At 48.9% G+C, this 24,159-nt stretch overlaps 1 protein-coding gene across 1 annotated transcript in view; it reads right to left on the bottom strand.

Annotated features, from left to right (window-relative positions):
- Window positions 1–641: 641 nt before the first annotated feature.
- LOC144950370 (lebercilin-like) overlaps window positions 642–24,159 on the bottom strand; it is a 29,174-nt gene continuing 5,656 nt past the window's right edge. The window contains exons 2-9 of the mRNA XM_078880485.1: window positions 22,247–22,615; window positions 13,393–13,658; window positions 11,491–11,790; window positions 10,307–10,444; window positions 6,422–6,533; window positions 4,188–4,312; window positions 2,636–2,741; window positions 642–1,519 (exon numbers count right to left, since the gene is read on the bottom strand). Of these exons, the coding sequence (XP_078736611.1) occupies window positions 642–1,519; window positions 2,636–2,741; window positions 4,188–4,312; window positions 6,422–6,533; window positions 10,307–10,444; window positions 11,491–11,790; window positions 13,393–13,658; window positions 22,247–22,601 (2,280 nt within the window). The 5' untranslated portion in view covers window positions 22,602–22,615. The remainder of the gene's footprint in view (window positions 1,520–2,635; window positions 2,742–4,187; window positions 4,313–6,421; window positions 6,534–10,306; window positions 10,445–11,490; window positions 11,791–13,392; window positions 13,659–22,246; window positions 22,616–24,159) is intronic.

The raw sequence follows: 24,159 nt of genomic DNA on the forward strand, positions 1-24,159 counted from the left end.
CTGAGCAGAGAGAAAGAGACGGGGGGGGGGGAGGGGTGGGGGGTAAAAGAGTTCGCTTTTGCAAACGTAGATAATGTTGAGCGATGCCTTCAAAGCAACGGGCTGTCTGACGAGCAGCGTTTGATTGGCTGGTCACCGAGCTTGGCCCCACGTGATTGGCTGCTTGCCCCACCGATGGGAGGTGTTTGGAATCGGTCGACACGCGCCGTGCACCGTAACAAAGTTTGGCGCTGCAAGTGCCGTTTTAAAATACAACCGGGTGGGTGGGTCATTCACTCCGGCCCCACGGCTCCTCCACGGCGCCCCGCGTGAAGACAGCAAGCCCACCGCGACCTGGCCAGCCAAACGATCACGGGGGGGGGGGGGGGACGGGGGACACGCGCCGTATAATCTCGTTGCGGTGATGACGTGCAAGCGTTGAGATGATTTGTATTAAGTATTCATAACGGGAGCTTTTTGATTTTAACCTCGTACGCTTGTCTCCGTTGTCTCTTCCCCCGTTTCGCCAACGCGCTGTGGCCTTCCGTAAGAGCAACAGGTCCCGCCGCGATGGAATCGATTCGATTCGTGGCCGGGGCACCCCAGACAGGACGCGGCAACCGCCCTTCAGCCAACGGCACGGCACGGCACGTCGTCCTCCTTCAGAGCGCCAGCTCTTCGACGTCATCGTCCGGCGAGTCGACGGCCCTCACGGCGGGCCGCGTGCTCGTCACGGTCGTCGCGTGCCGCCCGTTGTGCGTCCGGAACGCCGTCGTTGTAGCCGCCCCCCCTCCTCGGTCTCCCGCCTTTCGCCGCGCATCATCGCCCGCCTCCTCCTCCTCCTCCTCGTCGTCGTCGTCCCACGGGAACGCCTTCTTCCCGGCCGCCGGCGCGGGCACCGTCTTCGCCTCCCCGTCCGCCGCCGCCACCGCCGCGACCTCGCCCGTGCCGAACAGCTGCTCGATGAGCCCCGGCTTGTCTCGCGAGCCCGGCGGCGTCGGCCGCCCTTTCTTGGGGGAGTTCTCCCGGCGCTGCTCGAGGGGCAGAGTCTCCCGGCCCGAGTGGCGCCCGAAGGACGGCGCGTAGCTGCCGAACGCCAGCTCGTCCGCCGCCGCCGACGTGGGGCCCTCGCCTCGCCGTTGGCGCCGGCGCGACTCGCCACCGTCTCGCTCCGCGTGCGCCGGGACGCCGTTGTGCAGGTTCCGCACCGGCTCCGAGAACTTGTAGCCCCTGTGGCTTCCCTGGCCGTTGGAGTTGCTGGCGTCGGTGTCGGTGGCGGTGTCGGTGGCGGTGTCGTCGTCGCGCAGCAGCAGCGGGCGCGCGGGTTTGCGGGCGATGTCGTCCAGAGTCGGGGACGGCGAGCGACGGGGAGAGGCCGTCGCCGCCGTTGCCGACATCCGCTCGTCGATTTCCCGCATCTTGGCGAGGAGGGCGTCCTTACGGCGGCGCTCCTCGCCCAGCCGTGCCCACTCCGCCGCACCGGCCGCCTCCTCCGCCTGCCGCTCGCGAAGCCTTCGCTCCGACTCCTCACGCTCACGTTCTGACACGCGCAGAAACAAAAACATCGCGGCCGCCGGCGTGAGTTTAATCTTCCTACAATTACAGTAAAACCTTGGTCTGCGAGTAACTTGGTCTGCAAGTGTTTTGCAAGACGAGCAAAACATTTAAATAAAAAATAATTTGATAAACGAGCGAGGTCTTGCAATACGAGCACTGTGGTACGTACAGTATACGCTTTGTCTGCCGAGCGTCACGTGATCACAACGGAGCCGATGGTTCTCGCTCTCTCTCTCGCTGCGGGATTGTGGGTAATCGTCTCCCATGCTCGGTCTCAGTCGGCGTGCCTCACTCGTATAGTCAACATCCGTGCGAGCGTAGACTGTTTACTATAGTGTTGTGACCACGTGTGTGTGCGTAAAGCATTTTTTTATTTTGTGTCCAAGTGTAGTGACTGTTCTTTAGTAACTGTACTGCAAGTGAAAGTCGTCCTACACAATAACCCTCCTCTCCTCTCTCTCGTCTCCCTCACACCAGCCACGATTACATTTAAGTAATAATTAGATTACTTTATATTTAATTTAAATAATAAAAATATAAAAAGGTATTTTGTATTAATCATTTTTATATGAATACAGTATTTTTGGGTTGTGGAACGAATCATCTGAGTTTCCATTATTTCTTATGGGGAAATTCGCTTTGATATACGAGTGCTTTGGATTACGAACAAGTTTCCGGAACAAATTATGCTCGCAATCCAAGGTTTTACTGTATGTTGTTGGCTATTTTCCTCGAAAAGAGAAAAGGATGAACACACCGCAAGTTGTTTGCACAAGAGTGACACAGATGTGTCTGCTTTATCGAGGGCATTTCCTATTTTGAATTGAGCCTTTCCAAATGTGGCATTTTCAAGCGACAGCCACAAATGACGTTACAGTCGTAGTCGTCAGGCAATGCCACTCACCTTATATTCTTGGTTCTTTCGGTAAAGTCACGTAGAAGGGAAATAAAAATAAGGTAAAATAAATTAATATAAAAATTAAAAATTCTCACGACGTTTCGACTGCAACACAAGCAATCCCTTCTACGTGACTTTACCGAAAGAACCAAGAATATGAATCCCTGCCGTCACAAAAGCTTTAAATCAAATGCCACTCACCTTCTCGCAACTTGCGAGCTTTGTTCTCCAGATCGCGCTCCTCCTTCTCCCTGCGGGTTCGGTCATCCCTCTCGCGGTCCCACCTCGCGGCACCGACATCCGAATCCTACGTTGCGCGGGAAACAACAACAACAAGATATTCTTAGGTTTTTTCGGTAAAGTCACGTAGGTGAAAATTTTTAATTAATAAAAGTAAAATTAAAATAAAATGTTGCCTCCGAAACGTCGTGATTTTTATTTTATTTTAATTTTACTTTTATTAATTTTAATTTTAATATTTCACCTACGTGACTTTACCGAAAAAACCTAAGAATATGAATCCTTGCAGTCACGAAAGCTTCAAATCTAGAACAACAACAACCACAAGAACAACAACAGAAGCTCCACTTTTCCTCCGACTCTCGCTTCAGAGATGGCTTTGAAAAGCAAGTTGCCAAGGGTAGAGTCCAGGCTGTGATGCACGGCTTAAAAGCCACTCGCCAGTTTTTCAGCAAACGAATGCAGCACAGTGCCGCCTACATGCCTGCGAAGATCCACGCGCTGCCCAAACAACTCGCGAGAAGCCACAAAGCCTCGACGGCCGTGATGGGAAAACGATTTGGACATACTCTTAGTTCTTTCGGTTAAGTCACGTAGGTAAAAAATGAAATTAAAATTAATAAAAAAATAAAACAATAAAATCACGACGTTTCGGAGGCAACACAAGTCTCCGTCATCAGGTGGGACCGTCACAGCCAGATTTGCTGCATCAAGTGAGGCAGGGATTCCAAGATGCAAGCTCTTAAATACAAGTTGAGGGGGAGGAGAGGGGGGGGGAGCTTATCTGAGTGTGGTAGTCAATTAATGGAACGTATCGGGAGGGGGGGGGCGGGGCTAAAAGAGATCACGAGGTGCTCGTAGGCGTCGATGTGGACGTGTTTGTGCGCAAGTCGCAGACTTGTGTTGCCTCCAAAACGTCGTGATTGTATTGTTTTATTTTTTATTAAATTTAAATTTTTACCTACGTGACTTTACCGAAAGAACTAAGAGTATGAATCCTTGCAGTCACGAAAGCTTCAAATCGATTTGGACACGTTGCGAATTTACAACGTGTGACCGGCTGGGAAAGCATGAGGGTGCAAGCGGTTAGAGTTGTGTAAACCTCAAATTGGAAGGTTTACAATCGTTCGTTAGGCCACTGCTGCCGAGTTGGTTACTGTGGCTTGTCTAACCATGCTTCACCAGGATGGGTCAGCGTCGGTTAGTAAAGCGGGAAAGCACATCGATGTGGCGGCATAGAAGTAAAGTGCGGTGTGTGCGGTGTGTGCGGTGCGTGCGGTGCGTGCGGTGCGTGCGGTGTCTCCAAGGTGGGTGCGGTGTGTGCGGTGCGTGCGGTGCGTGCGTGTCTCCAAGGTGGGTGCGGTGTGTGCGGTGCGTGCGGTGCGTGCGGTGTCTCCAAGGTGGGTGCGGTGTGTGCGGTGCGTGCGGTGCGTGCGGTGTCTCCAAGGTGGGTGCGGTGTGTGCGGTGCGTGCGGTGCGTGCGGTGTCTCCACGGTGGGTGCTGCGTGCCGACCTTGGCTGCGGGGTTCTGCTGCTTGGGATGAGGTGGCGGCGAGAGCTGCGGTGGCGGCGGCGGCGGAGGGAAGTTGATCGTGTCGAAGTAGTCGTCCGTCTGGACCGCCACCGTTGCCGGCTTGCCTGCTGCGGCAACCGATCAATCAAAACGAGTCGATTACCGGTTTTAAAAATATATAGTTTACACTCCCCGCCTTCTCCCCCTTCCGATTGCTTTATTATCATGTTACTGGAATCATGTAAACTAAGCGAGCGAGCAAATGCGTTTCTTGCTCGGCCACTTCACTATAAACACCATCAACTATCTAGATTTGATGTTTTCGTGACTGCAGGGATCCATACTCTGGTTCTTTCGGTAAAGTCACGTAGGTATAAAATAAAATAAATGAAATCACGACGTTTGGGACACAACACAAGCGTCCGTCATCAGGTGGGACAACCACAGCAAAAAACAATTGCTGAAGTGGGCAAAAGGGCTGCTTCAGCAATTGTTTTCTTGCTTATTCTTAGGTTTTTTCGGTAAAGTCACGTAGGTAAAACATTTAAATTAATAAAAGTAAAATAAAATAAAAATCACAACGTTTCGGAGGCAACACAAGCTTCCGTCTTCAGGTGGAACCGTCACAGCCACGATAGCTGTATCAAGTAAATGAGAGATTGCAGGAGCTACCACTCCGTTTATATAATGGTTGGAGAGGGGGGGGAAGGGCCAAGTACAGCACACTTTTTATTCATATGGTAAGGTGAGGCTTAAGAGGGTGAGCCTTTGTTATGGAGAGGTATGTTTTCTTGCTGCTGTTGTCCCACCTGATGACGGACGCTTGTGTTGCGCCCGAAACGTCGTGATTTCATTTATTTTATTTTATACCGACGTGACTTTACCGAAAGAACCAAAGAGTACACTAATCAACTATTTTTATTTGATCAGGTAAGGCCCACCGAGCGATACAGCTCTTTTTCAGAAGCGACCTGGCCATCACAAATGATAGTCGTGTAGAAATGTATAGCAACAGCCAGATACTCTAAAAGCACGTCGATTCTAAATGCGGAGGGAAAAACCGCAACCACGGGGAGAACATGCAAACTCCATACATGCAGGCGTTAAGGTCGGGATCCAACCCATGACCTCCTGTATACCAGGTGAGGTAGTTAACCTCTCGCCACATTGACGTAAGATGACAACATTTGATCCTTTTTTAAATAAGTAAAGACGGAGTTCAAAGTCAAAAGGTCATTACGAGCAACGTGACTGAAGCCATCACTCCTCGCCATCGCTTCCCTAACTTCTGCTAGATCCACAACTGCTGCACGGTTCCACGCAAGTCGCCCTCGACGGTCTAGCCCTTACCAGTGGCGTAGCGAGGATATTTTGCGCCCGGGGACGAACTATAAAATTGGCGCCCCCCCCCCCCCCCCGTTTAATCACATACCAAAATGTAATTACATGACGTGTAGGCTGCGTGTGGCGGGATATATAAACTTTTAGGTTGAGGTGTAGATTTGTGCAGTAGTTTCAGGCGGCCGCGCCCGCCGCAAAAAGTTATAATGTAAAGTTGTAAGCCTCATTTTGGCGCCCCTTTAGCTTGGCGCCCGGGGACACATGTACCGCCCTGCCCCCCCCAGCTACGCCTCTGGCCCTTACAGCCTCCGATCATCGGGCTTTAGGTCACAAACCCCCGGGTGCCACTGCAACGCCCGTCTCATTGAACCTGCTTCCCTCCTCCTCCACCCCAGCACACGCGTCCGTACCCAATCACAACCTCCTCCCGATTGCATCCCGTATCATTTCCCCTACATTATCATTACCGCGGGTCGGATCATTTCGTTACATTTCTGATCGTCGTCAAACGGGCACGGGTGCCTTCCGTGATTTGTTTTCTCTTCGACGGAAAATATCCTAAACTAAACGATGTTTAATTTTACCAGGCAATGCCCGCTGAGCTATACAGCTATCACGAACGATAGCTCGACGAAGTGGCTTATCGCGTGGAAGTTTAAAAGCAGCCAAATACTCTAAAACGTGTGACGTCGATTCGCAATGTGGAGGGAAAACCCGTAGGGCGCCCCGGAGAAAAATCCATCCTACGATAATGGAGCCGGTAAAGGACAGAAGGAGCCATAAGCGTCAGTCAATGAATTAACGCAAACGATGCAGGTAAGGAGGGGGAGTGGGGGGGGTGGAGGGTGCGGGGGGCGGCGGGGGGGGAGCATGGGGGGGGGGGGTGGTTTTACCCTTTTTAGGTGGCCGAGTGCCCCGTGGCGTTGCCTCGGTGTCCTTCCTCGGCGAAGCTTTCAGCAAGCGGCTGGCGTAGATGTTCTTCACGTCCAGCTCCCGCTCCTTATCCTGGCGTGACGATCACAACGAGAAGACAGAAAGAGAGGTTCAGGCGTTTCGAACCAAGACCAAAACAAAGGCGTCGAACACGTGCCGGGGTTCAGACGAGACGCGCCGATTAAAATGTCTTCTTATTCTCACTACGATGCCGTAACGTCGAGAGACGCGACGATGGCCGGCGGGCCAGAATAAACCGATGGAGCGGCAGCCAGGGGTGGAAAAGCGCCCGAAAGTTGTAGCCACCCGCAGAGATGGAGCGATGAAACAAGCTCGGCTGCAGACGCTCTGTGGATCGTTAGATCGCAGGATCGTGATGACGGCATGGGGATGCCTTCATCCAGAAGGGGAACGGTCATGCCTATCGATTGTGACGGCGAGGATGATGATGATGATGTTGTGAATCGAATCGCGAATTTTAAACTTGTACACAGGATTACGAAGCCCATTTTACGAGCGTTTGTTTCAACGAGTTACATTGTTAGGCTTCCATTCACGAAGAAAAGTGAAGCTTTACATTACAGAAGTGGGTCAAGGATGGAGAATGAATGTGGGAGCAACCCCCATTATCACAGCCGATCCTGGAGAGGAATCATTGGCTGCTTCAAGTCACCACTAGAAAATGAACAGCACCTCCTGGATGTGTCCAATCCCTCCTAAACTACAGAAGCTAAGGAGGAAGCTAAGGAGGTTTCAAGCCTGGATAGGGCTTGGATGGATGAGCACCATGCATGTAACAAGGTCGTAGACTGCTTTGGGGATAAATATTTATCGTACTGTACTTCTACGCTCCTACGTCTAAAAAAAAAAATCTTCCCTTCACAGTAGATGCACAGATTAATGTCCGATTCATGGAAATGATACGTAATGTATAAAATCCATTGTGTTCCTGTGCTCCTACATTCTCCCCAGCTTCACAAACCCGCACTTATATACAGCGCCAAGGAGGTCCTTGAGATCTTATAATCTCCTTCTTAGTCATAATAAAGGTTTTTGGGCGAAAGCCTACGTATTCTTAGGTTTTTTCGGTAAAGTCACGTAGGTAAAAAAATTCAATTAATAAAAGTAAAATAAAAATCATGACGTTTCGGAGGCAACACAAGCTTCCGTCGTCAGGTGGAACCGTCACAGCACGATAGCTGTATCAAGTGAGAGAAATTCCAAGAAAACAGTCCTTGTATATATACTGGTTGAGGGTGGGAGGAGCCAAGGTAGGCCCTGAATATAATTTTTTGTAAGGTTCGGTGCGGCTGAAGCACACTGTTAGGAATGTTTACTTTTATCAATTTAAATTTTTTACCTACATGACTTTACCGAAAAAACCTAAGAATATGAATCCTTGCAGTCACGAAAGCTTCAAATCTAGAAAGCCTACGTGTTAAACCTCCTTCTTAGTATGCTGAGGTCAAGGCTCCATTCCAGGGGGTGATTCGGGGCCTTTGCCAATGCAGCTCCAAGAATATGGAACGCGTTGCCTCTGACAATAAGTCAATCAAAATCTTAAGTGCCATTTAAATCCGCCCTGAAAATGGTTCTTCCCCATCGTTTTGGTCGTTTACGCTGCTGCCTCCGTCTTATATCCCCGCTTTCCATACATGGTGGCGCATTGCGATCCTTGGATTAAATGCGCCTTGCAAATGTAAATGATCATATTATTATATCACTTCTAGATTTGAAGCTTTCGTGACTACAAGGATTCATACTCTTAGTTCTTTCGGTAAAGTCACGTAGGTAAAAAATGAAATAAAAATTAATACAAAAATTAAAAACAATAAAATCACGACGTTTCGGAGGCAACACAAGCTTCCGTCTTCAGGTGAAACTGTCACAGCAAAAAATCTGTATCAAGTGGAGAGAAGTCCCAAGAGGTACGACCTTATATACTGGTTAGGGGGGGGGAGGAGCCAGGAAGGGCCGCGGGAGAGGAGGAGTTGTGAGATGATTACATTACTGCCAAGCCAAGCGAGTGAAGTCTATCTTCTTGGTTCTTTCGGTAAAGTCACGTAGAAGGGAAATAATAAAATAATAAAAATAAAACATAATAAAATAATTCTCACGACGATTCTTTTGTCAAAGCGCTCTTCCCCTTCCAATCCAGCTTAAATATACGCTCCAAGCGTGGTGGCGTTTCATTCAGACGCTGTCTCCCCGACAGACCTGGTCTTCACCTGAGGACGGCTGCTTGCGTTGTGGCCGAAACGTCGTGAGAATTGTATTTTATTATGTTTCATTTTTATTATTTTATTATTTCCCTTCTACGTGACTTTACCGAAAGAACCGAGAAGATGAATCCCTGCAGTCACGAAAGCTTTAAATCGAGTGAAGTCTAATCAAATAACTACCACGGCGCCTGCACGCCGCCGGGTGGAGGGCCCTATCTGTCATCCAGCAGTGGAGCGACAAAGACGGCTTGTGCATGCACGTCCCCCTGACGCCTTCTCGTGGGAAAACTTTGCCACAGGCCCAGGCCGAGAGCGTGGAGGCTGCCTGCCGTCGAGACCGCTGCGTTGGTCGTTCAGGGCTCTTGTCGAGGCCAGATGGGGCAGGTGCCCTCCACTGATCAAACACAGGAGGCTTAGTGGCTCAGCTGTGTTGCAAGCTCGGGCGATTTCCTTTCCCGAGACCGAGCAAACTCTTTTGGCGTTCTCCTAAAGTGACAAAAACTCCGTCAAAAGCGACTTGGTGACAACATTTAGAGACGTTCTGGGCCGAGGAGCTCTACAGCGGCCCCCTTGTGTCAATCCACTGCCGGATGAGTGGCTCCCCGTGCCGTATGGGTCGTGGGGGTGCTGTGATCACACTCGGCGGGGGTTGGTAAAGGCGTGGAGCATAGATGTGGGAGCATAGAAGCACAGCACAACTAAATATTCTGCTGCGCTGGGCGCCCTGCTGCCCGCGAACGTTGCCACGCAGCCCTATGACAACTGATAATTGTTTTGTTACCCTTTTATTTGGAAACAAAACTGACACCTTTTTTACAAGGAGTCATGTTTGCATAGACCACAATACCTGCAGTCATAATGCAAACAAAAAACAGCACTCTGATAATGTATGCACTGTCCTTGAAGTTGATTGGTCCACACCCGAGACAGCTTTCCTTAGAGCCTAGTCTCACATGGTGTTGCACCAGATGACGCCAAAAGGCACACCTTGTAAAAAAAAGGTGTCAGTTTTGTTGCCAGATAAAAGGGTAAAAAAACAATTATCATATTTTTTACTGGCAAATGAGGTTCCTGTGGTGCCTATGACAGCCTGTTTGTTCATGGCTGTTGCCCATCCAGGCACGGCAAAAGCTCCACCCTGCTTAGCATTCGAGATATGACGGGATCCGGATCATCCTGCGCCATTTGGCCGTAAGCGTAGTTCCTGTTAAAGTTTGGCTCATACTGGATCATGGGTCGCAGCGGTGGAGAGATGTTAACTCTCTCTCGATTGGTAAGCGGGAGGTCGTGGGTTCCATGCCGACTCTGACGTCTGTATAATGTAGTTTTAAAGTCTCTCTCTCCCCGTGGTCGCGTGGATTTTTCTCCAGGTCCTCCGGTTTTTCCCCTCCACATTTACAAACACGCATTTAGAGCATTTGGCTGCGAAACACTTCCACATAAAGCACTTTGTTGAGCTATCATTTGTAAGTTGAAATAGTCGTTAACGTTTAGGAGATTTGACGTGCTTCGCTACAGACGGACGGACGGACAGAGCTAAAGCGTAATAAACGCTTTCAACCTTAGTTGTCAAGCTTTGATAAGACAGGGGTTCACGTGGCCCAGCAGTTTTCCGTTCCTCACCTTGAGCTTTTGGGTGAGCCTCTCGATCTCCTCCTGCAGGGCAGTCACCTGCGCTTGTGCCTCCTGAGTTTTGCGCCGTTCTGCCGCCAGCTGCCTCTGGTAGCTGTTTGTGGTCAGTTCGAGGTTTTTCTCCAGGTCCTGCGGGTGGGAAGGGAACAGCGCGGTTAGATTGATGTGCGGCAGGCAGGTCGCAAAGGGCAGCAACGCAATCCTCGACGCCCGATGGAATGCACAAGAGAATCGAGGCAAATCAACGGCGACCTCGGACTCAAGATGCGCTGTGAGTATAAGGACCATTGTCAAAAAAAACGTTGGCTCATTATTCCTCTTAAGGCCACAGTGTTATGAATGAAAGTGTCGGGTTTTTTTTGCGAGGATGTTATTAATCAGGAAAGAGCATTACATAAACCTGCTCTGCTTAAAATACATAGCAAGATTTTTTTTTTTTACTGATCAAAAGCGTCGTTTGACACCACCCAATCCTCCAAAAAAGACAAAGACCCCCTGAAAAGCATTACCAAACTCTTTGTGCAAGTGCTGTTAGAGAACACCTATGAAGGCTTGCAAAGCACACGAGGGGGTGGGCGGCTGCAACCATGCCCGACTGCCTTTTTCTCCCCAGTGGCGATGTTTTTAAACACTGCACCAGGTACTCATTTGAGGTGGAATCGACCAATGGGAAGCCCAGGATCCGGTTCAGATAATCGTCACCGATGTAGGCCGTGTGCGGGAATCGAACTCGGGCCGCCGGGTTCGTAGCGCAGTGCGCTCACCGCTACACTACCGCTCCCCTACACACCCAACCCTCCTCTCGCCCCCCCCAACAACAACCGCCATTCGCCACCAAGTGGTGGTGACGTCACCACGGCGCCTGTGCCAGCCCAGGTGCACTTTGAGGCCACGTGAAGTGTCGAAAGCTCGCTGACAGGTCACGGGACAGACCCAGGTGTCATGGGTTGACCGACTAAAATCCCCCCCCACACACACAAATCTCCGATTCGCACAGTTTGCTACGTACAGCGCAAAAGAAGTTCCACACACATAACAACAACTGCCATTCGCCACCAAGCGGCGGTGACGTCAACGCGGCAGTTGGGCCAGGCCACCTGCACTTTGAGGCCACGTGAAGTGTCCAAGTAGATACACACGCGAACGCGGGCGCGCACGCACGCACACTCGCGCACCTTGACTCGTCGCTCGCTCTCATCCAGCCTGGTCTCGGCGCGTGCCAGCGAGCGCGACAGCTCCTCGCGCTCACCCAGCCCGCGCTGCTCCGAGAGCCGCTGGAGCCGCTGAAGGCTCTCCCGCGTCGCGGCCAGCTCGTCCTGCGCCGCTCGCAGCCTCCGCGCCGCGTCGCGCTCAGCCTCGCGGGCCCTGCGCAGGCCCTCGCGTAACGCCCGCGTCTCCCCCGCGTGCCGGGCCAGCAGCTGGGGCAGATCGCCCTCCTGGGACTCGAACCGCGCCAGGGCCTTTTCCTGGCGGTGCTGCGCGTGCGGCGATCGCGAGTGAGTTTGTTTGTTGGCAAAAAATACAACGAAAAAAGTGAACCGCTCCGTGATAGCTAGCCTAGATAACAGCCTATTGGCTTTTTCTTCTTGGTTCTTTCGGTAAAGTCACGTAGAAGGGAGATAATAAAATAATAAAAATAAAACATAATAAAATACAATTCTCACGACGTTTCGGCCACAACGCAAGCAGCCGTCCTCAGGTGAAGAACAGGTCTGTCGGAAAGACAGCGTCTGAATGGGCACCACCAAGCTTGGGAGCGTATATTTAAGCTGGGTTGGAGGGGGGAAGGGGTGCCTTGAAAAAGGAATTGCATATCAAGAGGAATTTAGCATATTTATGGGAAATGCAGATATGGGATTAGTCACTACTTGTGGAATGCGTAGGAGGTGGGGGGGGGGGGTTTCAAAGTCATATTATGCCCGTGCATTACGCAGTATGCAGGATTAGCAGCATCAAAGAGATAGCTAGCCTTTTTTATAAATGAAATATAAATACAACATATTTTGGTCCAACAACCTATTGGCTTTCCAGAACGATGTTATCCAGCAGCATTTATTTAAGCAAGCAAACTCTGGGACCAGTTTTTTTTACTTTATGAGCCGCATTTAGCAGTGTCAGGCTTGTCAATGGACTACAAATATTTGTAATTGTTTGTGGAGACAAAGAACGGAGTACACGCACGTATAACCATAACAACAGTGCATCATGAGTTTCCTATTTGGTTAGAACAACTTATTTTGCAAGACGACTTCTTGGAAGCTTTTAGCTCGGGCATGTAGAGTTGTAAAAACCTCAGGGCTCTTCATCTCAGATGACCCTCGATATTTACCCATCACTGCGAACACCTCAGCCGCCTTAATCGAGTGCTCGAGAGGGCAATATTATCGATCCTGGCAACAACAAAGTGTTTCGATATTAGCGCACTCAGTCATTTCTACGACTGCAGGGTCATAAGGTCGTAACAAAGACGACCACAGCATCACGCGCTTTCAGAAGCGCTTCTGCGGTCGTCTGGAACCCTCTTCCTTACTATATTAGCAAGCTGCTGGTGCAATGCAGTTTTAACAAATTTCTTAAGAAATGCTTTTTGTTCTAGATTTGAAGCTTTCGTGACTGCAAGGATTCATACTCTTAGTTCTTTCGGTAAAGTCACGTAGGTAAAAAATGAAATTAAAATTAATAAAAAATAAAACAATAAAAATCACGACGTTTCGGATGCAGCAAATCTGGCTGTGACGGTCCCACCTGATGACGGAGACTTGTGTTGCCTCCGAAACGTCGTGATTTTTATTGTTTTATTTTTATTAATTTTTTATTTCATTTTTTACCTACGTGACTTTACCGAAAGAACTAAGAGCATAAATGCTTTTTGTGTTTATTTTGTCGTCTGCCCCCCCACCTCCGATTAGCACGATTGTCTACGTACGGTACAAAAGAAGTTCAATATACATACGTACAAGGTGCATGTCCATATCTGGCCCTCAGAAAGTAATTGCAAGTCCCATCCCACCCTCATATTGCAAGCAATTTGCTTCAGCGCCACCTAACGCCCCCCCCACCCCACGCACGCCGCTCACCTGCAGCTGCTTGAGGGCTCGGTTCTCGCGCGTGGCCTCGTCCAGCTTGGCCTGCAACTCGGACACCTCGTTGCGCAGACTGACGGCCGCGTGCACCCGCGCCGAGTGGACGCGCCGCGACACCTGGTCGGGGGGCCCGCCGCCGCCCGTGTACAGCGACGTGCGGCTGCTCTTGTTGCTGCGACTGCCACGGCTGCCGCCGACGCCGCCGCCGACGCCGCTAACCTTCGTGCCGTTCCCGGCTCGGGGGCCCGGCGGTTTGCGGCCTGGCGCGCCCGAGAGGCGGGGGGAGTGAAAACGAGAGAAATGAAAGTAGTGGGATTGTGGCAAGGTCTTTGTTTTGTTTGTTGGGAGGTCGATCGCGTTAAATGTAAATGTGTCGTAAAGCTACCTCCGGCCGACACGGACAATTAGTAAGGTTTGTGACGTGAGCAAAACGTGCCAATTAGTTACGACTTTCAGCACCACCGGAGTGTTTGAGAGTCAACCAACAACATTTATAACTTGATAACGACGTTTCTCTGGTGATTATAACCACCAGCTTCATCAGGCGATTTCCAGAATTGTAATTAAGTCCTCCTGTTTTCCAGTCTTCAATAGAGTAAGGTGATGGCATCACTGTGTGCCTACAAGTGCGAAGAACCCAGGGGTGGTCCCAACACACAACCGGTGTGCTGAAGTGGTAACGAATTGGCACGTTTTGTTCACGTGACAAACCTTACTAATTGGCCGTGTCGGGACACATTTACGCGATCTAACCCCAAACGAAACTTGAGAATGAATAGCATTGGTCACGGAAGCCTACGCGTTAAATTGAGATTGTTACCACACCCACCTACGACCAAATAACCCAAACTACGCCCCATCTCATGAGACCTCAAAAGTTAAGCTGCGTTGAGCCTAGCCTGCAGAGCTGTATATGCATGCTAGGTTATCATAGGGGCCGCTGTGGTGCGTGGTAGGCAGGAGATGGCATTGCAGGAAAATTCACTGTTGTACTGTACTTACATGCTTCCATGTATTTCACTCCCCCCGCTTTTCACCAACAAAAACTCGCGTGGATATTCGTGACGAGAGAACTCCCCCGACCCGCGTGGTGGGGGAATGTCCTTATCCAGCAGTGGATCGGAAAAATAGGCTGCAAAGTTAGGGCTGAACGATTAATCGATTTCAAATCGAAATCGCATTTTGAAACAATGCGATTAGCAAATCGCAAAGGCTGCGATTATTTTTTATTATTATAACTTCATTTATTTAACTTAACAATTGTTCTATGTTTCATTGTTCTATTTCAATAAAAACATTTTAATATTTACATGTTGCAAGCAATTCATATCTTTGAAGTTCGTATTTTGATGGTATCATGTGATAATGCTCCATCACATGTTTTAAATCTATTACACATTGAAAATTGAACTGAAGCTTGACTTAAAAAATTTGTATCGCAATATGTCAGAAAAATCGCAATTAGATATATTCCCCAAATCGTTCAGCCCTCCGGAGGCTGTATCTTTCCAGCATATCGCGATCGAATTTAAAAAATATAATATTTTGTTGTCTCGTTTGTGCCCTCTGAATTGTACTGCTTGTTGTTGGTCTCTCTCGTTGGTACACCCCATTAGCCGATTGGCTACATCACCATGTGCACGCTTACACGTTCAACCCTCTTGTCGATTCCACTGCTGGATGAGGGCCGCCGCGCGCACACCTGTGCGGGTCACGGGGGTTACTGGACCATACTTCACCACGATGACCGGTCCCGTCAAAGATTCAGAAAAAATAATCTGAATATTTATTTATGCTGGCGGAATCCGATGAGCTATGAAGCTCTATTTTCACAGATGTCCAGTCGGGGTGGGTAAGAACGTTACAGCAACAAACAGTTCAATAACACGATAGGCGTGCAAAGTATAAGAAAGGTAAACAAATCACCCAAACACATACTAAAATAAAACGAAACAATCACCATCCTACCAGGCAAAGCCCACCGAGGTATTCACTTATTTTCCAGAAGCGGACCCGGCTACAATTGATAGCGCAACAACGTGGCTTATCGCGTGGACATTTATAGCAGCCAAATTATCGAAATAATCCCAATGCACGTTTCTGAGTGTGGCGAAACAGAATGCGTGTGGTCCGCTAACCCTTGGATCATGGGCGTCGACAACCATGCCGTGGTTAGAAAAATATGACGAGCGGTAACATTGGCCAAGAGACAGCAACACGCAAAGAGGGAGAATTTCTCAAGTGCCTGTCGCCATGGGAGCAGAGTTTCCCCAACGCTCTAAGGCATTCTGTTTACATATCACAACACTTCAAAAAGCTATGAGAGGAAACATGTCGCAATGTGGTTGTTTAATCAATGACCTCACCGTGCCTATTGGTGGGCTCGCCAGGCACATCCCACTGTGACCGAATTTGTGAAATTTGTGAAAATTCGGTCACAGTTCCTATGATCACCGTTTCATTGCTTTTATGGCTTTATTTTGGCGATTTCGAAAAGTTTTTTGGTTTGGCCATGTTTGTTTGTTGTAGTACGGAGTTAGACTGATGGCCTTCATCTAAGTTGTCTTGTGGTTGTGGTTGTTGTTTGACTTGCATCCCACTGGGATTTTTGCACACAGCGTTGGTGTACGGTGCTTTTTCACCAATATTTTGCTGTCTTTTCTTGGATTTTCTGTTTGCACATAGTCACTTAAAGATGTTTTCTTGTTCATGTTTTTGTCTTGTTTGTTGCGGTTGCACCTGATTCAAGAGCCGAATGGCTCACAGGGCTATACCTAACAAATGAACTTGAACTATCTATACTTGCGCTCACTGGTTTTCTGCACCAACGCCCTGAGAGGTCAGCGACCCACTGACCTAACCCCAACTCAGCCACAGTAGCGCACGCGCGGCGGAGGGGATGGGATATGTGATTTGTGCATGTATGTTGATGTGTACATGTATGTTGATGTGTGCATGTATGTTGAACTTCTTTCACACCGTACGTAGCCAACCATCGGAGGTGCGGGGGAAGGACAACAAACTAAACACAAAAGGCAGTTATGTATGCGTAATGCACGATAGCTTCATTTACTTTGAAGCAGTGAGCGAGTGTCGTTTCAATGTCGCCAGATCAGGGTGTATGTTGTACTGCCGGGTTAAGCAAAAAATAAAACCTTGCCAGACAGTTACGAGATGTTAACTACCTCACCTGGTATACAGGAGGTCGTGGGTTCGATCCCGACCCTGACGATGCCTGCTGTATATTTGGAGTTTGCGTGTTCTCCCCGTGGTTGTGTGGATTTTTCTCCGGGTCCTCTGGTTTAACCCTCCACATTTATAATCAGCGTGCGTTCTGAGTATTTGGCTGCTAGAAATGTCCACGTGATGATAAGCCACTTCGTTGAGCTATGGTTTGTGGCCAGGTCACGTCTGAAAAAAATAAAAAAAACGCTACATAGCTCAGTGGGCCTTACCTGGTTAAAAAAAAAAAGTTAAGTTTAAAATGTCAGTCCTCCAGTCGAGACTGAACGAGAGTGCAATAGTGTACACAAAGTGTGACTTGAAAAGCACTCTGAACAATGAAGACAATTAGTAGGTGGCCGGGTGACTCAAGAAGTCTAAGCGCACGGCTGGCACCGTTGGGATTCTGGGTTCGAATCGCGTCTGCCGCCCCGTGATTATACCGGGCTCTCAAGTGCAGCGAGGTCGATGGTCTCAGGCCGGCCACCGATGACTGCGCAAAATAACCATCACATTACAACTTGTGTTTTCCACTCGGTTCCGACAATAAATAATATCGGTTTGGCTGTCACGCAACGAACTTTGTTCTTTTTCGATTTAAAGCTTTCGTGACTGCAGGGATTCATTGGCCGCCACTACGGGGTGGGATTCCACAAAACTTTAAGATCTTTCAACAAACTGCGGCATAAGAAGGCTCAGCTAATCGAGTCTCTCACCTTTCTGAAGAGATGCCGCGACTCTAAGACCTGTTCTTCACCTGAGGACGGCTGCTTGCGTTGTGGCCGAAACGTCGTGAGAATTATTTTATTATGTTTTATTTTTATTATTTTATTATTTCCCTTCTACGTGACTTTACCGAAAGAACCAAGAAGGTGAACGTTGTTCTCTCGGGCGGAACGGTTGGGGAAGCAGCGGCGCTCCCCAACTGGGTCCAACAAAAGTTACTTGAAGGGATCTTAGAGGTAGTTCCGTGTGATACCTGCTTCCACGGACCGTCCGCTAACACGAAGGGCTGCGCTGCCCCGAGACAGAGTGTCCACGACACATTTCGGGATAAAATTGGTGAGGAAATATAATTTTAAAAAAATATTCCAATAACACAAAAACAAAAGAGAGAGTAGAACCCAAACTCAGCACTTACCTTTCCTGAAGCGACAAACATCACTCGGTCTGACGTCACCAAAGTAAACTCGTTTGGACATTCTCAGCGCAGGGCAGCGGCGTCGTCACGGTCGACTTCCACGCGGGAGGCTACCGAGGCCAAGCAAACGCGGGACGCGTGCATCACAGTCGCGGCCATTCAACGAGGGCGCCCGAAGAGAATCGTCCCACGTTGTTAAAGTCTTCCCTGTCGGAACGGCGGCATTGTGTGCCGCACGCTCTTAACAACGGCAGTCTGATGTCCCCTTCTCGTCCTCCATTCGTTAACGGGTTGAAAAACCACAGCGGCTCAACGCCCGCTACGGTATCCACTCCTCCCCCCCCTGCACATCACGGGCTAAGCTACTCCATCAATAAATTACGGGCGCCAGAGGCCACCCTCTTGAAGTTACGCTGCGAAACGCGACCGGGGTGACATTCACATTTAATGGGGCACTGCGGCGAGCCGACCCGTACTACGCGAGACAGTCGCGCTTGCAGGGTAAAGCGTTGGTGGCTCGGCATGGTTGGCTACCTTGAAATTCTCGTAGCGGAAGGACGCGCCAGAGGTCGCAACCGGGTATCCGATACCCGTACCCTACCCGATACCCGGCTACCCGTACCAGGCCGGGTACGGGTATGGGTAGCCGTTTGCGACCCTGGTGCGGCCGGGTACGGGTAGGTCGTGAGTCACTGGTGAGTCGCCGTTTGTCACTCATTTCGGGTAGGGTACGGGTAGGGAACGGCTACCCGTACCCGGCCGGGTACGGGTACGGGTACCCATTTGCGACCCTGGTGCGGCCGGGTACGGGTAGGGAATCAAAACCCGTTTGCGACCTCTGGGACGCGCCGCCAGCGGAAGCTTGAATTCAGTGGCGCGTTTTAAGCTTCGGATTCGTGGTCTTAGCGTAGTTGACGACGACCTGTGGAATTCTGGGAAGTGGACTTCGTTTTCAATAATTCTCTGAGTTGTTAGATGTTTGTTTGTGGGGTTTGCATATAACCCCCTCCCCCGCCCCCTCAAAAAAGTGTATCTGTGGACAAAAATTATACGTACGTACAAAGCTAATTTGACATCAATTCTTGTCTGTTTACATACGTTTACAAGTCTCCCTATATAATTATGCAACAGTCTTGATGTTTGCGTAACATTTTAAATTAAAATTTTTTTCACACAGTTATTTTTTGTTCGATTTCTATTCACTTCATTGCTGCACTTTGTTTTATTTTGCTTGTTTTGCTACTGCGATTGCGGTCACCTAAGGCCGCTCTTGCAAGACCACTATCCTGGCCTCTTAAATTCCTTCATTGCACCGTCGCCTCCAACAATGTTACTAAAATGACCTCAGTCTGCACCTTCATTCAGGCCGCATAATTTCGTCTCGTCATCGTCAGTCTTTGTCGTCATTGACGAGTCATGATCATAAACTATTCAAACAAAACAATTTTATTGTCCGAGGTAAGGCCCACTGAGCTATAACGCTCTCTTTTATAAGCGACCTGGCCGCAAATGATATCTCAATGAAGTGGCTTACCATGTCGAAATGTTTAGCACCAAATACTCAATGCACGTTTTTACATGAAGGGAAAAAACCGGAAAACCTGGAGAAAAATCCACGCGACCACGGGGACAGAGAGAACACACAAACTTCAAATATCCAGGCGTCAGGGACAGGATGGGAATTGAACCCACGTGCGCCTGCAAACCGGGCGAGGTAGTTAACATCTCGCCACAACATCGCCCCTCTCGCCGCCGCATTGCCGCTGTCATCATCATCATGATGGTTAATTTTCGTTCATCCATAGCCATCGTTGACCAACATATATATAATTTGCACGACGAAAACTTGCGTCCCTATTTTATTCACGAAATGAACACCGGTCATCATCGGTCGAGTGCCGTAATGCTGCGTGCTGCCAAGACGAAGGAGCTGTTTTTTCTGAAGATCTCTCATCCATAGCTATTGCCCAAATAGCCTCTTGTGGTTCATTAATGAAAACAGTTAACCCCAGCCAAAGTTGACTTGAGCACCTGCAAAACCCACAAGCCCGGACATGCATGGTCTAACCACTTGTGCGTCAAACGATAACACGCCAGAGAATATAGTATGTGCGTGCGTGGGGTGCTTGTGTATGCACGTGTGTGTGTGTGTCTGCGTTGTTTTTTTTGTGGGGAACGGTAGCGTGACGGTTTACGCGCTGCGCTACGAACCCGGCGACCAGAGTTCGAATCCCGATCACGGCCAACACCAGCGACGATTATCGGAAGGAGTCCTGCACCTCACCTCAGTTGACTCGGCCTCAAATGAGCACCTGGTGCAGGTGTGTAAACATCGCCACGCGAGAGACAAAGGCGGCTGGGCGTGGTGCTGGCCACCTACCCCCTCGTGTGCCCTAGCCGGCCTTCATAGGTGTTCTCTAACAGCACTTGCCCCAACGGTCTGTTAAGGCTATATGGGTGACCTTTTACTTCATCTGTATTTTTCGATTTAAAGCTTTCGTGACTGCAGGGATTCATCTTCTTGGGTCTTTCGGTAAAGTCACGTAGAAGGGAAATAATAAAATAATAAAAATAAAACATTCTAAAATAATATAATAAAATAACTATTTTATTATGTTTTATTTTTTTTTCCCTTCTACGTGACTTTACCGAAAGAACCAAGAAGATTCATCTGTATTTTTAATAGGTTACTTAAAATCCAACTACGCAGGTGAAAGTGCCTATATATATACAGTGTTGCCCGAGGGTTCGCATTTAAACTTCAGCATTTTGACAGACAGGACGCCGATATGCAGTCTCATCAGCGTCTCACCTAGGACATCGTCGCATTAGAATCAACACGCCTACTCTCGCCTAGCCAAGTCCCGAACGCAGCGCACTGCGTTTACAAGAGATGTATCGGTGACGACGCACACGTCCCTGCGTGTAACTGTGGCCGATTCCAGCTTAAATTATTAATAGGCGTTAAAAGGTTTGCTTCGTTCAGAGCAGGACGCTGAAATGCTCAAGTTCGGACCGTGATTGTTTGAGAGACAAAACTGCTAAGCTACTACAACACGAAGGCTACAGGAAAATTCTGTGGTATGGACACAGAAAGCAATGAGTGGCCTCGATAACCCTTTATCAGTCCACTGCTTGTGATGAAGACCTCCCCATGGGGGTCGTTTGACCATACTTCGCCACGACGTCCGCCGTGGCCGGGAATTTAACTCAGGTTACAACGTTCAAAGTTGAGCGTGCCTTGATGAAATTGTGATAGACGTGGTCCCTACTCTTTGGTTCTTTCGGTAAAGTCGCGTAGGTAGAAAAATAAAACAAGATAAAAATAACAAATCACGACGTTTCGATCACAACACAAGCGGTCGTCCTCGAGCGGAAAAAATAATCCGGCAGTGGGACTGCTGAACCAGCGAGAGTGGTGTTACAACACAACTGACGTGCTTGTGTCCGTGGATGGAATTCCTTTCCAGCTCAGACCCCGCTTGCTTGCCCATCACCACATATATAACCTCGTTGTAACAGCTCTCTCACTGGTTCAGCAGTCACACTGCTGGATTATTTGTTCCGCCCGAGGACGAGCGCTTGTGTTGCGATCGAAACGTCATAATATATTACTTTTATTTTGTTTTATTTTTCTACCTACGTGACTTTACCGAAAGAACCAAACATTATGGATTTCTGCAGTCACGAAAGCTTCAAATCAAGATTAGACATGGTCCCTTTAAAGTGCAATACACTTGGTTCAATATATATATTCCAAATGTTTTAATCCCTGCCCAGGATAACTCTTTTTGACAGTACACATCATTTAGTGATGCTGATGATGACGTAAATCGAATTGTGTCTATCTGTGTGTGTGTAAAATATGGAGAGCGGTGGTGTAGCGGTTAGCGAGCTGCGCTATGAACCCGGTGACCTGGGTTCGATTCCCGCTCATGGTCAACACCAGTAACGATTATCTGAAGCGTACCTGGGCTTCGCCTAAGTCGACTAGTGATGGTGATGGTTGTGGTTGGTGGTGGTCGTGATGGTGGCGGTCGTGATGGTGGTGGCCGTGGTGACTGTGGTGGCCAGTCAACACCAGTGACGATTATCTGAACCGGATCCTGGGCTTCCCATAGGTCGATTCAGCCTCAAATGAGTACCTGGTGCAGTGCGTCAACATCGCCACTCGGGAGACAAAGCTGGCCAGGCGTGGTGCTGGCCACCCACCCCCTCGTGTACCGTCCCGGCCTTCATCGGTGCTCGCTAACAGCACTTGCCCCAACAGTCTGTTAAGGCTATACGGTGTATCTTTGTCTTTGTATTTTTGTACAACGTGCTTATTCCTTATTCGCGCATAGTGGATGTGATCAGTCCATGGAATTATTATCACCTCCGGAACCCCCATCGCCACTGCAAACTCTTACAAGCACCGCTATTGCCAAATGGAAACCATCCTCGAATCTGCGTCGCGTCTGTGCAGCGCCCGCGACGTGCCGTTACCAGGAGAGCCGTACTTGCCCGCGACCGGGCCCCGCTTGGCCACCGGCGCCGGCCTCGTCGCCTTCCGCCTGGGCAAAGGGCTCGGCGACGGCGTGAGCGTCGGCGACTGCGATGGCGAGCGCCGGCGGGAAACCTCCGAGGACCAGTCGTCGTCGTCCTCGTCGTACTTGTCCGTGCGGTACGAGGAGGCGGCGTCGTCGTTGCCGTCGTTATCGCCGCGACCTCCTCGGGTCCCGCGGCCGCCCCTGCGGCTAGCGTCGCGAGTTCGCGAGCGCCGGGAGGCCGGCGAGGGAGTGCGGGAGGCGCCGCCACGGTCGCGCGCCGGGGTGGACGACGCAATTCCCGGCGACGCCATCTTCGCACGGGCGTCTTAAGAAAAAGGTCGAATAAAACGAGGGATTAAGAGTCGCGCGTGTACAACTGCTTTGGCGTATTTCATAACGTTTTTAAATCCTGTATATTAAGTTCGCTTGCTTGCTTGCTTGCGCGCTTACGACCGTGCAAATATTTCGGTCGTTTTTTAACCCACTTCCCGTGATCCAATCGAGCTGACATTTTGCACACAGACTCGTTGTGCGTGACAATTTATTTTCGTGAAAAAAAATTCCTAAATTTTCCACTTTTTAGGAAAAAATTTTTTTAATATTTAATTTAAAATACCAATGTGATAAATATGAAACTCTTACTCAAGAAAAACAGAAATGAATAATCAAATAAAACAATATCTTTGTTCTCGGAAGTATTCTTTAACTACAGGGTGATCTTTTGTAGACATAGGAAATTAGTTTTTTTTTTCTATAGATATACACCACCAGTGGCGCAGATATGGAGTGTACGGGCCGTGCAACTGCACCTAAGGGGGCCCAAGCACCAGAATACTAAGAGGGGGAATTGCAGACGTCACTTCGTACTCACACTATGAGACCTCTTTTACCAGTGGCAAAATATAGCAATAGGTTTTTACCCTTTCAACTGGTACAAAAACTGACACCTTTATACAAGGCATCATGTTTGCAATAACCGCAACACAAGCAGTCAAAATGCTAACAAAAAGAAACAACTCTGATAATGATATGATCATTATCAGAGTTGTTTCTTTTTGTTTGCATTTTGACCATTATCAGAGTTGTTTCTTTTTGTTTGCATTTTGACCATTATCAGAGTTGTTTCTTTTTGTTTGCATTTTGACTACTTGTGTTGTGGTTATTGCAAACATGATCCCTTGTATAAAGGTGTCAGTTTTTGTACCAGTTGAAAGGGTAAAAACCTATTACTATGACTTCGTACTGCCTGCTACATCACGTGTCACAAAATGGATCCGAAACGTGGACATTAACAAATAAAACGCATCGTGTGCAAAGAATGGAAAGTGTCCAAAGAAGTGTGGAGAGGTGCGCACTTGGAATTGCGTTGCTCGACAGAAAGAGGGACGCGGAATAGAGAATATATGTAGGCAATAGACATTTCAAACTGTTACAAAAGTAAGTGGACTTGGGCATGAGAAGTTACTGAAAGGGATGATGGCCAGTGGTCCAGAATAATGACAGAGCGGTCGCCAAGGGAGGAACGTGCCTGAGGAGTAGACCTAGACCGTGGAGATGGAGTGATGAAATAAACTTTTTTTTATGAAAATGCGATCCGATGATGAAAAAAATATTTATGCTTAAAAACTTCGGGAACAATGCGGCAGTTGAAACGTGCTCCTGTAATTAACAAACTGCCTCCACACCTTCGATGAGCACGGTTGGCTACGTACGGTGCGAAAGAAGTTCAAAATAAACACATATAAACAGATACAGCCGATTTGCAATGTCAATTCCAGCTCCCGGCTTTCCAATACATGTTCTCATTGACAAGGCTTCAAACTTTGTATCACGCAGTCTGTGAAACAAATATATTCGCGAAAGAAAAGT

Source organism: Lampetra fluviatilis, chromosome 57 (genome assembly GCF_964198595.1).
Source record: "Lampetra fluviatilis chromosome 57, kcLamFluv1.1, whole genome shotgun sequence".
Taxonomy (NCBI): domain Eukaryota; kingdom Metazoa; phylum Chordata; class Hyperoartia; order Petromyzontiformes; family Petromyzontidae; genus Lampetra; species Lampetra fluviatilis.